Source organism: Alligator mississippiensis, chromosome 12 (genome assembly GCF_030867095.1).
Source record: "Alligator mississippiensis isolate rAllMis1 chromosome 12, rAllMis1, whole genome shotgun sequence".
Taxonomy (NCBI): domain Eukaryota; kingdom Metazoa; phylum Chordata; order Crocodylia; family Alligatoridae; genus Alligator; species Alligator mississippiensis.
Genome location: NC_081835.1, coordinates 49,566,687 through 49,580,582, shown reverse-complemented (window position 1 = coordinate 49,580,582; position 13,896 = coordinate 49,566,687). Strand labels below are relative to the sequence as shown.

Genomic DNA, 13,896 nt, shown 5'->3' with positions numbered 1-13,896 from the left:
TTAGTATTAGAGAGTCAGCACACTCAGGGCTGGGCTAGATGACTTCCTGAGGTTCCTTCCAACCCTAATTTTCTAGGATTCTATGATGCGAGATATTTCTCTGAAGGACCCTTCACTGGTTGCTTGGATGACCCAAAAATCAAACTGGAGAGCTAATAGTTGCCCCTACAACACCACAGTCTTTCAGCAGCACCCACATAAATCAGGAATTAGCTTTGCTCTGTAGCCGCCTGGGACTAGTGGCAACAACAGATGCAAAGTAAAAAGAACCTGAGAGTCCATGGTGCTGTCCAAGGTTCGCTAGCTGCTGCAAGGCCTCATGACAGTGAACAGCCATGTGGACTGACACAGCTACCCATGTTTCAGGGACCATTCTTATGAATGACACCACCACACACAGACTTCTTTCCTATAGTTTTATTTAAAAATATACATAAAAATGACTTCAGCTGTGGATGCAAGTCAAAGGTGCCTTCCAAATTGCAGGTGTCACTTTTGATTCAGGTATCAGCAGAAGCGACTTCAGATTTTTGGGCTGTTGCTGCATTATGGATATCTCCAATACTCCGAAACCTTCCACTAGGATGATGACAGAGCATCCCTTGCTGGACACGTGGGACTCAAAACCTTTCATGGAGGTGGCTGCAGCCCTGTGGAACTCCTGAAACGTTGAGCCAAGAGTGGGTGTCTGTGATGAAGCCTTTAAAATATTTACTCGTATAGATTTGACATACCCTCGTTGGCATTTTACCACACCCCGCAAAACTGACATTGATCCAGGACAAAATCTTGCAAACAGAGAATCATGCACAAACATTTGATTTCAGCAGTATCACTTTATTTCACAAGGCAGATATAGCCATGTAGCTACTCTGTAATTGCCTGGCAAACAGCTACTAAATGCACCATCATTAAATGCTCCTGCAGATGGTTTCATTATATAGCATCTGAAGCAAATGAGTAAGGTTCAGATTAACTAACTTGAAGGACTTAGCTTTCCTCTTGAGTCTTCCAGGGAAATGCAGACAGACTCTTTCCCCTAATACCACAGCACTACTCCCATGCACCCAATTGTAAAATAAATCCAGAGTTAACAACATAGTTATCTGGCCCATGTGAGATGAAAGCAATAACATTCCTCTCTCCAGCACATATTCAAATACTCCTCCCTCTCCTGAATGTTCATATACTCATCCTTCTTCACAGTGGCAGCTCATATTCTTTCCAGGCATATTCAACTCTTCCTGAAGCCTGCAAGGCCAAAAGAGCAAACAGGACACATGGCAGCAGAAATCCAAAGTGACATTTGAATACACTTCCAAGCACAGACAATGCCCAGAGTGCACCTTCATCCTGCCAGCACCACAGAAACTAGTGATTTGTAGCACACATTGGCACTTGAAGAGCAGAGTGTGGTATAACAGTCAGCTTGAATCTCTGTAGTGCAATGTCTCTCTGGGCATGGGGACTTGGGTAAAACAAAGGCACTTGAGCTTTTTATTGCATATTTCCTCTAAGGACAGATATCCAGCCCCACCACCCTGATCTGAAAAAAAATGAAAAACCACTTCATTTCAATCAGGCAATTTCTTAATAAAATGGCTATTGTCAGTGAAACTAGAGTTATGTCATCACATGGCACACTAGCCTGGATGGCTCCCCATGGGCATTAGCTTGGTTCCTCCATGCTGTCAGGATGGCGCTCCTTTTTGGGGATGTTGGTGCGTTTTCTTATCTGCATGTCTTCATCCTGAAACAGAAAACAAAGTCATGCGAATGCTCTTCAACAGAAAACACTTGATCTGAAAAAGGATTTAACAATCTACTCCAGATAGACAAAACCACTTCTCCCTCCCTTTCCCCAGCTCCCTTCCCCCCATTACCCTTCTACTTTTCAGACATTAGTCTCATGAAGACCATTGTGGCTAATGAAGTTTTTAAATACAGCCAAGGAAAAATGGCAGACAGCTCACAACTCAAACACAGACACAACTTCACATCATTCCCTGGGTGTATATTTTATACGGGCACATTTGTACATAATGTTCACACACTCCTATCCAAGAATGATTCATGACAAATATAAACAGGCCTCTGTGGCTCCTTCAAACTGGCTGGGGCATTACCCAGAAGACAGACGAGCAATGACAAACTGTTTGGGAACTTTATTATCTGAGTCAGAGCTCTGTGATCTCTTCTATGCTTTTGCTCCAAAATGGGAGGTCAGAAAACTCTACTGGTCAACACTGATCTGACACAGATGACATGTGAATGCTAGTCATAGGATACCCACTCTTTCCAGAGCATGCATAGCTAGATACAAAGACTTATGTCAACACTTCTACAAAATGATGAGACTCTTCAAAGAATACTGACAAACTTCAGCCACACAAAAGCTTCTGTTAATGAACTGTTTTTTTCCAATTGTTCTTCCTGAAGGCTAGAAGTTCTGTTTTATAAGACTGTGGTTTACACAGAATAAAAGTGCCACCTGACCACTGACTATCTGAATAGAGCAAATAGGGCTTGGCAATATGTTTAATATCCATATGATACCACAGACTGACATGGTCCTGCCAGACTCCTTCCAGCACTGGTCCTAGAAGATGCTTCTTTCAGCTGTCACCTTCTCACACCCTCCTCCCTCCATGGGATTTAACCCAGACAGGTGTCTATGCCTACAGGAAACATATTTGCTTTGACACGGCTCATGTGGAGACTAAAGCATGTACACATACACGAACACCTGTGGAGAATCTAGAGCATAGTTCTTACCGAATCAGTGTCCTCTTCAACCTGGCTGCTTAGGAAATTAACATAATCGTCCTTTTGGCTGTCTAGAATTTCTTCCTCATACTCAGTCTGATAATCAGATTCATCTGAATAGGAAGGAAAAGAAAAATAGTGGTTTTAGCTGGTACCAGCAGGAGCCAAGGGAAATAGAGTAGAATTACAATGGTTGTTATCATACCATGGCAACACAGCCCTGGGCTAGGAAGTAAAGTCATCTTTGGCCAATTCATGGAAGTTTAATGTACTAGTCACTTTCTCCAAGGGAATACCAACTAAGTTAGTGTTTTAAAAAACATCACTTCTCGCTCTAACTTAGCAGTTGGCAAAGAAGACACAGAAATCTATAACAGATAAGGCAATACACCATGGTCTGCCACAGCCTAAACCAATAGTTTATAGCAGTGGTGCTCAACCTTTCTGGCACATGGTCCGGTTGAGTGAGGCAGAGCCGGTTTGTGGGCTGTATCCAGCATGCTGGGCCATGCACTAGGTGTGACCCCATGCATGGGGTCCAACTGCATGTGCCAGGTCTGACCCTACAGGCTGCTGGATCTGGCATATGGGGTGCCATGTGATCCAGCCTGTGGGACTTCCCATGGGCCCTATAATTAAGTGACAGGGGAGAGGTGGCAGTTCTAATTCCCGCTGGGTTTCCAGAGCTATGAGAATAAATGCTGCCACTTCTCCCCTGATTTCCAGACCTGTGGAGAGCCCCCATGGGCTGGATGACTGCTTTATGGGTCATATCCAGCCCACGGGCTATACTTTGAGAACCACTGGCTTACAGCAATGTGTATCCGAGCGATCCATCCCAGTAGGGTGTTTGCTGCCAAATCCAATGATAATAACAAAGTTGGCATTAGCACACAAACAAGGAGAGGAACAATGCTGTGAAGATCTAGACAGCCCACTGTGAGTAGCAACCCATTTTAACATCCTTCTAAGGACTGAGTTTGAAAAAGACCCACCAGTCTTTCTTCAGCCCAGTTCTTGTTGGGATCTCAAAAGATGTGTATTTATGGAGCCAATTTAGGTCAGAACAAGTCTCCAAGCTGCCTCTAACAATGCCTCCGAGTAATGTGAAGCCCAGACCAAGGACAGAACTTTAGGAACTATAATGTTCTCTTTTACAGTGTTGGCAATTGACCATTTACGCCCAAACTTGTTTTTTCTCTCTCTCAGCCAGCGTGTGATCTTCTTAGTTGCTTTAATAGCCTCCCATGAGACTCTGCAGAAAAACTCTTTAGAAGTTGATATAAGTGCTTTGCAACAGTTCTTCTGTGCTTGCTAATCTGTCAACAACTTCAGAGAATGTAATAGATTAGGGTGGTTTCATTCTCCCCTCTTGGAAACCATGCTGAATTGTCCATACAGTTGTGTGGGTGTTTTATAAAACACTCTGTAATTGCTCCTTCAACCTCCTTTCCTAGTTCTGTGGTATGGCTCACCCTTTGAATGCTAATCAGGTAACCCCCAGCACCAGTTATAAAGTTGGGTATGACAGGAGCTACTGCCTGGTTCTCTGACAAAGGGACTCAACTTACTAGGCCCCTACTCTTGTCAGCTGCTTAGCCCCCCCACTCAAACTCCCACAGAGCTCTGGGACATTTCACCTGGTCCAAGAAACTCAACTCTAAATTTAAGAGTTTGTGCTAGCAACATCCTTAGCCAATGACCATACCACTTTGTTACCTGAAGACTGTATGTATTATGTAGTATTACCCCAGTATCCGCCAATACAAAGAAAGATGCAATCTAATCATTTAGCTTTTGTATAGTACATACAAGTGTCTGAACTGGTCCCTGACCTCCCTGCTGACTCTCACTTAAGCATCATGCTTTCGATATCCTGCCAATTCTTCTTTTGAATTAAAACCTGTAAATGAACCTAGAGTTGAACTTGTGCTGTTAGTCCAAAAATATGCTGAGATTGCAGGGGTCTGCTAGAAGGACGTTCTCCTATGTATTCATATGCTCTGTAGAACAGGCCTTGCATTTGTTGTCTACAGCAAAGCTAGAGGAAAACAAAGGTTACTAGGGTTCAAAATACCAGCAATACTTGACTTCTTCAGTGTTTTTTAAAGCTTCTATGACGCTAGCATTTCTGCTCTAATCCACCAATTCCCACTCCCTCCACATCATTTACAGAATATTGCCATCTTAATTGAGACTTCTTTAGGCCCAAAGGCCTTGACCTTTCAATGAGTATCATGCAAGCTGAGCCACAAGCCCATGCAAAATCTTCCTGACTTCAATGAGGAGTCAGCTCAGCTCAGGATCTAAATACAGAATGTGTACTCTCAGACTGACCCTGGTATAGCAGCTGTGGCTTTAAGTTAAGTGTATACAGTTAATGATGAGAAGCGGCTTATGCCCAGCTGCTGTGAGGTAGGAGACAGCTCAGAAAGATTTGGGATGGAATCTATTTATAAGCACTGAACAATTTTGCACAAATGGAAATGTTAAGGCCACTGTGGATGGTGAGGCTCACTGTTATGCAGTAGTATTAACTGAGATCCCATAATGCATCAGGATTAGTGATCCTAACAGACGTTTCAAATGTAGCCTACACTAGCCTGCGTATCAGGGCGATAGAAGATTCGTATAATAAACAAGACAAAATGTCTGTTTTTCAGCATGACAGCGAGGAGCAGAGCTTATGCTTCAAATGAATTCACTGATTACTTAAGTACTGCCTATTGTGGAACAGTCAATAGCATCTGCTCCATTCTGGAGACAACAGTACATTCTGTTCTTTAGCATTTTATTCTAACAAAATGGCTATAACCAACTGTTAGAAAAGTGTGGTATGAAAAACACATGGCCATTGTTTTTCCATGATCATTCCAAGAATCATGTATGTCATTACAAAGGAGGTCTTTGGTAAATCACAAGGAAGAATGGCTGGATTTGGAAACTCACATGATTAGTAATTAACAATAGAAAATAATATCTTAAAAATGTACAACTCAAATATATTCTTGGTTAAAATCAAACATACAACTAACTTTAAAAAGGCCTTGTATGTTACTGTGATCGCTCATATTATTTATCTTACATGAGCTACAAGTAGGAACAGGGTCCCACTGTGCTGGGTGTTGTACCTATACATGACCACTGTGGTTCAGAAAGAAATAAAACAAATCAAGGGGCAACAGGCACTGTTGAAGACAGGAAAGTGATCATATGGACCACTGCTCTATTCTGACATGGTAATTCCCAGAGGCTTTATTTCTACTGCATTCAACAGTGGGTAACATCTTTCCTAGAACCAAAAGAAAAGTGAGGTTCCTGCATCAAAGAGCCAACGGATGAGATGTTATTCCTGACAAATGGTGAACTGTAACAGCCAGCAGTGGGAGAGGCACGGTGGCATGTTCACAATAATAAAATCATATGTTACTCATGGAACTAAAGAGCCACCTTGATGATTCTTTTAGATTTTGTTAATGCTCTATCAACACATCAGGGATGTGAAGGTACAAGATTCTCTGGGTATGAGCACTTGATATAAGACCTGGGATCTGGCTGTTTCCCTCAATATATAATTATAAATACTTTTTGTTTAAAGCAGACCCAGAGACTGCTACATAGGCCCAATAACTAACTACTTCCCTTGAGGGGTTTTATTCTACATCTTTATTGCAGCTCAAAGACCACATTACTTTACTGCTTAAGCTAAGCTGTTTAGGCTGGTCAAGTGGCTACAAGAACATTAAGCATTCTCAACTGTATGCTGTAACACTCTTTTGAGCTGTCTTCTGCCCCACTGATAACTGATGGAGAAGCCTGGGTGGTGTATGTACAGTTCCACTGTTGTCACAGAAAGGAAGAAGAAAAGTATTAATGTACCAAATACAGTTAAAAGTGCTTAAAGCCTCAAAGGTCTTCCTTCCCCCCAACCGTCTTTGGATTTAAATACCTACTTGGCTTCTCAATATGCCCTGCACTGACTTTGGCTCCTCTAATAACCAAGCACTATAAGAATGACTACAGATAGAAGAGAAGCCTTAAGAGCACAAAAAAAGAGGAGATGTCAAGGCAAAAATCAGACTTGTTAACATCACTGTTGACAATCTGGGTGATCTCCTGAGCATGGCACATTGGCAGAGGTGTTGGCCCCTCTCAGGCCCCTAGTCCTCTTGCAGCACAGCTCAGCAAGAGCAAGAACCAACAAAGGTCCAAATGTGGTAAATCTACTCATGGGATTTGTTATCAATTTATTGCTTACCCTGTGTTAATTGGGTTCACACATCAGGAGATGTATCCTAGTAATGAGGGCAAGTAAGCAAAAAGTGTAACAGGGGACAGGTGGCTGCAGTAAAACAATTATATTACAACAGGCTTGAATACTGATGCTGCCAATAACCATGTTATGCAGAACCTTTTGTTCCTATTCTTAATGGCTATTCAAATATATTTGATTAATAATTTCTTGGTAAAGCACATGATTGGAATTACCATTACAAATAGCTGCACGGGTCTCTCAGAGAGACACAATTGCAGATGGGGGGGCTGAGGGTGGAGTGGGGCAGCGGTAACAGGCTCTAACTCAGGGGTGGGCAATTATTTCAGGCGGAGGGCTGCCTACTGAGTTTTGGCAAGCCATTGAGGGCAACATGACAGGCAGCCAGGGGCAGATAAATATTAATTTTCTACATTTGTAGGGGCCCCACAGGCTGGATAGAATGGCCTGGCGGGCCGCATCTGGTCCATGGGCCGCATTTTGCCCGCCCCTGCTCTAACTGCAGATTGTCCTTTGCAGGACAGGACTTAGGTGAGTGATTGTCGATGGAAGTGTAAACGTGCACAAGGTGCTTGTGGATTTTAGAACTGAACAGCTACATTTGCTACTATCAGCCATCCTTTGGGTTGATTCCTTATGGCATATGGAAGAAATCAAACAGGCAGCAGCCATCAACTTTTTCATGCTGCAGGCCAGAACAACCTGGCTCTGGTCCCACAAAGGCTGGGGGGTTTCTTTGGCATATCAGCAGTGGGGGGGCGGGGTGGTCTTCCCTGCACTTGTGCCAAGCAATTGGGTGCTGTGCCCATGTCATCACACCTACTCCCAGTTCCCCACTCCCTGGGTGGGGTGCAGGAGCAGGTTCCATCCAGTGGGAGCTGCGCTGGGGCCAGGCAACTGAAAGCCATGCTCTTGCTGTGGCTGCTACTGCACTGCAGCTGGGGAAAGGGGAGTGGGCAGAGAAGCAGCACCAGTGTGGATACAGCATCCAGCTGCTTGGTCTCAGCACAGCTCCCCAGTGGCTGGAAGCTGCACCCACACTGCAGCCAGGGACAATAGGGAACAGGGGAAAAAGGCTGCAGAGGCAGCAGCAGGGGCTCAGTTGAGTTGCGTGGTCCTGGCACAGCTCTCACTGCTTAGCTCCAAGGCAGGTGTGGTCACACATAAAGCCTTTGAGCTGTGCAGGCCAGAACCCACAGCTCCACGACTAGATGTGGCCCACAGGCCATGTTGCTGACCCCTGCCTTACAGCAAACAGTCCTGGGCCTTTTAAAAGTGTTTCATGAAGCAATGCATTAGATACTGGAGTACAATACTTGTTTGCCCAAACCATAGCAGCCATTACAATATTATTTTTCAACTGCTTCCAGCCAGCTCTGAACATCAAAGCTGGGCTTCTTGAGAGGAAATGGGAAATATGAAATGCTTGAAGCTGCCACTGATAACATACTGAAGTGCAGGAAAGGGAGAAATAAGGCACTGGGAAAAAATGTTCATGTATAGGGGATGCCAACATCACTTTCTTAAACGTTACCCTGGCATAAATCTAAGGGTGCCTACACATGTGCAATGAGGCTGCTCCAATGCATTGTAATTACAGAGTGTTGAAGCAGACTCAATTAATTGAGTCTGCTGGAGCGTGGCAATTACCACACACCAGCAGACTCTAGCGCCACATGTATCAGCGTTCCTGCACTTAAAAATGCCAGTGGGGGTGCTTTAACTAAAGCATTGAACGAGCTTATTTAAAGTACCCCCGCCACCATTTTTCAGCATGGGGAAGCTGATACACGAGGCTATGGGAGCTTTGATCAGAGCAGCTCTCTAGGAGTCACTATAATTAAAGCACTCCCCCTGCGCTCACCCCCCACACTCCTGGAGCATATTTATAAATGCCCTAAAAGAACATAAGAGGGTGCATTTCTGTAGCCTCCCCTATAATAAATGGGTCGGCTCAAGGCATGGTGGAAGCAAGAAAAGGTAGACTCAGATGTATTCAGCACATCTTATTACGAACGCCTAAGTTTCTACAGGACAAGATACTCAAGCTGAGCATAACGATAAGGGAGGATTTCTTAATGGGATTCATACAAGAACAAAACAATGATACAAGATGAGTCTAGAGTGTTTCTTGAACTGGAAGTGAAGAGAAAGAAGCATGAATGGTCCCAAAGCTGCAGCAGTACACCTGATCAGGAAAGTTGTGTCCTCTTTCATAAAACGGGCTTGATGATCCAACTCACCATCTACCAAAGCTGCTTTTACTGGCTCAATTCGGGACACAATTTCTGCCAAGTCAGTGAAAGAGGTACTGGTACAGGTCACAATCTGAAATGCAATGCAAAAAATACAGAATTCAAATACAGTTCTAGGAATAAAGAGAATACCTTAGTGGATTAAAGTGATATTAAAACATCAGACAGAAAGCTACAAAAAATGAAAATTAGCTATGGAAAGAGACAGTTATTTACCACACTACCAATTCTTCTTTAAAATGATCATTCCTGCAGGATCCCAGGCTTGGGTGATTGGTGCCTGGGTTTTATACAGCCATTCCTGCTGGGGCCATGTGCACATACACCCTTTTTTCTCAACTGTTTAAATGATGCTGTCTTAAATACTACTTAGATTTTTCCATCAGTTTTGGAATTCTGAATCGGTTTTGGAACAGACATCAAAGAGGAGGAATAGGGAATCACCAAACAGAAAACAAGGTTTGATATTCTCTCTCTCTCAGATCCTGATGCGCCTTTGTGTTGCTGAAGCCTGAAGTGTTGCTATGGCCATATCCCCTTTAAATCTTCAGGTTCCAGCACAGGAGGGAAGAACTGTTTAAATATCTCCAAGTGTACATGCCAGCTAGGGACCCCATGAATCATTCTTTGCTCTTTTAACTATGGCTTTGTATGGCAGAACAAATATTACTGATCATGTTCACTAGTGTGGATGGCTCCACTGAAGACCATGAGCACTCTGCGAGTTAACAAAGGCAAGTTAACAAAAAGCTGACAAAAGTTCAATTAGCACAATACCATGAAGTATATGGTGAAACTATCAGCTTGAAGAAGTAACAACCCTTAAAGACTGTTATGCACAGGAAAACATGCTTATAATTGGGGCACTCTTATGGCATTCACTGTCTGGGGTGACTTGGTGGCAGCCTGTAAGTCGCGGCGGGCAATTATTTTGGAAGGAGGGCCGCTTACTGAGTTTTGGCAAGCCATCAAGGGCCACATGATAGGCAGCCAGGGGCAGATAAATATTGCTTCTCTAAATTTTTTAGGGGCCCCGCAGGCCAGATACAATGGCCCGGCAGGCCACATCCAGCCTGCAGGCCGCACTTTGCCCACCCCTGCTATGAGTACATAAGGGATGTGCATCAGGATCTGGGGGAACACCTGTTCACCAGAGCACCTCAGGGGATGACAAGGTCCAGTGGTCACAAACTCCTGCAAGACCGTTTTAGGCTGAACAACAGGAAAAACTTCTTTACTGTCTGAACCCCCAAGGCCTGGAATAGACTCCCTCCAGTGATGGTGCAAGCACCTAGTCTGGACACTTTTAAGAAACATTTGGATGTTTCTCTTACTGGGACCCTTTGACCCTAGCTGACTTCCTGCCCCTTGGGCAGGGGGCTGCACCCAAAGATCTTATGAGGTCTCTTCCAGCCCTAATGTCTATGAAATCTATGAAAACTGACACACCCTTAAATTTATCTGGTAAGTTGGAAATATTTTTAACAATACAGGACACTTGTTAAAAGTAACCCATAACTCAGAAAAGGTCTTATTCTAAGAGTATTTTAATCCTCTAGGACAGGAGGCTCACTCAGTCACCCTGCTGGATAATTTCATAGAATTAATTTCTTAGCATGATTAAAATTTATATAAAATCAGACACTAAGCCTGAAAACCAGGTTTTGTCAGATCTCTGGTGTGAAGTTTAATCATCGTCTGCAGATATATGTGAAACTAGGAACAACTCATTACAGTTTTCAGGTCAGTAATTCTTCAACACTGCTTCTAAAGTTCCTGTCTACAAAACAAACAGCTACGTCAGAGTCTATATAAGGTTTGGAGTCCATATAGACACTGTACTCAGTGCTGCAAAAGCATATTGGATAGGCATAGTTTTGCAGTGGCCAGCTTGAACAATGCTAGCAGTATGGCTGGGGAGTAATGAGTTCGGCACAGAGCTCCATACTACTCTGGCTACATGGCTACTTACCTCAAAGGTAGCTCAGGCTGTCTACACCAACTGCAATGGCTAGTATGTAGACATATACTTAACTTGGAAGTAAAACCAAGTTTAAGTTCATTCCGTTCTATGGACCTTGACTGTAACCAGATTAGGAAACAGGTATGTTGTAATCAAGGTCTTTGGCATGATTATAATGTAAACACAATATTTACCAGGTGCTCTCCTCACTTCTAATCAACATCCAGAAACTGCTAAAAGCTGAGGAATAGTTTTATCTTGCTCTCACATAATTCAAAGGACACTGGGGATATCTTGGATGCATGAAGAAATTCCTTTTGGTAGAATATCCATTACAGAACCTGGGTAGGAGCAGGCTAAAGACAGATAATTTTTATTCCTTTGGTATCATTGAATATCTATTCTTATAGGCAGGTTTGCTAAAACCGTCTCTTAAGGCAGCTCAATGCTTCCCATGATAAGACAACATTTTCCCTTCTTTGGGCTTTGCAAAAATATAACCAATGTGCTGAAATTTTCCATACCAGGTGCCTGCCCCAGGTGAAGTTTTTTGGAAAAATATCCACCAAAATGTTTCAACTGTTTCTGAGAAACAGTCCAAGGAGAAAGCACCTTCCCAAGTATCTATTAGTTTATAATGGGTAGAAGAATCAATATATAGTGATGTCAGAATAGTTAAGGTGTCTCAATATGGATCCCGAAGCACAAGTTTCAACCTCACTCTGGATACAGGCTGAAGGACACACTACCCATCAAAAGCTACGGCGAGAGAAAATATTATTTGGGAAAGCTGACCCCCAGCCCTGCCTCCCGCAGGGCCGGCGCATGCTGGTGCCACATGCAGCGGTGGCGGAGAAACATGCAGCAGGGGCACTGGGCATGGCACTGCAGCGGCAGGGCATGGCGGTGGTGCTGCGGGACAGCAGTGCCATCTGCTGCAAAATTAGTTTGGGAGCCTAAGCCACATTAGCCCCAGCCTGCCACCACCTATGTCCATCAACCCAGCTTTAAATAGCTTATCTGATCATTCTTACTGGGAAGTTAAAGATATGCAGATACAATGCTAGGTCCACCTCTCTCTTGTACGTTGTTGGCTGCAGAAGCTATTGGATCTTAACCACACCACGACAATTGGCCACATAGGCTCAAACAGGCCCCACTGATCTTTTTGAAAGTCTCTGATTAACCCAGCTGAGATGTGATTGCTTAGTGTCCCATCTGAAGCCTGAGCGCACATGTTGGAAGACCAGAATATCATCCACACCATGAGTTTTTATTCAGTGCTTCCCTGAAAAGGACATAAAATGGTGGGAGGAAGCACTGGAACATTAACACTGACCTAAAAAAAAATATCATATTCCTGTCACAATTATAGGGGGCAAGGGGTCATCTCCAATTTATTTGATGCATTCCTTAATCCCTCTTGCTAGTAATATATCCCTTGAGGGGAAAAATACATTTTCTAGGCGTATTTTTTTCATAAAGGAAAGAGGACAAAAATGGAGATTACTACAGAGACTGAAGAGTCTGTTTAATATTCATCTTTGATCAGGAACATCATCCTCACATAGCAGGGCCCCGAAAAGAACCAATAGAGAGTACTGGATTGTTCTGTGCTACAGGGATAGGTAATGGAGTCGTCTGTATGCTGTAAACAGCTACTCTATCCTGCCCTAGATGTGGGTCAGGGTATTTATACAGTAACTCTCTGCAGTGCTATATAGGGATAACTGAGCTAGCTCAGCAACTGGAAGCAGTATAGCTGCACTAGTGCAGTTTTCCATATGTATAATAAGCCTTGTTTTATTCAGGAGAGCTAATTAGCACAGGCAGAGCATCCCACTAATACACGATACTGCCTCGGGTTCCAGAGCTCACGTACCGAGAAGCACATCTGCAGAAAGCTGCCTTGCAGCTGTACAGACACACTCACAGGTTGGCAACTTGGTTAATGAAAGGCCCAATATAAATTAACTGAAACCTGAAAGTTTGCAAAGAGTTTATAACGTGTAGGTTATTCTAAAGTAGCAATTCTCAACCTGTGGGTCACAAGACTATATGAAAGGGTCATGAACAAACTTCAAAAATGGATCATATTTTGCATACATTATTGAAAAAATAGATTCTGCTTGCATGTCACCATATGTTAACATTGAATACTAGTAAACAGGGATTTGGATTTGTCACATAAAAACATGGATTTTCTCCTTTAAGGGGCGGGGTGGGGCATAGGCAACGGGTCGGGAGGGTATGGGGGGCATGTGTCCCCCCCCCAGATTTGTGCACCCACAGCAGGCATGGGGCTGCAGCTTGGCTGGATGGGTATAAGCAGGAGCCATCTTCATGACCCAGCAGGTAGGAGTCAGTGCAGGAGCGGGGCAGAGACTCATTGCTGTTGTCGCCACCAAGACCCCATGCCAGCTGTGTCGCCAGCAGCACAAAGAGTAATGAATGGGGGTAGAGGGTGCGCCACCCTCACCTTCTCCTGACGCCAGACACTTGCACACTGGGCCGCAGCTCTACCCCACCACTGTGACCCTGCCACTGCCACCACCACTCCGCCAAGGGGAGGTGGGATGGGAGGCAGCATGGGTGGCCTGAGGGGAGCAGCGTTGGTAGCAGCCAGGCTATGGCAGCAG

At 44.0% G+C, this 13,896-nt stretch overlaps 1 protein-coding gene across 7 annotated transcripts in view; it reads right to left on the bottom strand.

Moving 5' to 3' along the window:
* Positions 1–402: 402 nt before the first annotated feature.
* Positions 403–13,896, bottom strand: part of PNPLA7 (patatin like phospholipase domain containing 7) — a 280,484-nt gene continuing 266,990 nt past the window's right edge. For all 7 annotated transcript variants that reach the window (XM_059715474.1, XM_059715475.1, XM_059715477.1 and 4 more), the window contains 3 exons: positions 9,283–9,367; positions 2,776–2,879; positions 403–1,750 (listed from right to left, as the gene is read on the bottom strand). In XM_059715474.1, the coding sequence (XP_059571457.1) occupies positions 1,670–1,750; positions 2,776–2,879; positions 9,283–9,367 (270 nt within the window). In that variant the 3' untranslated portion in view covers positions 403–1,669. The remainder of the gene's footprint in view (positions 1,751–2,775; positions 2,880–9,282; positions 9,368–13,896) is intronic.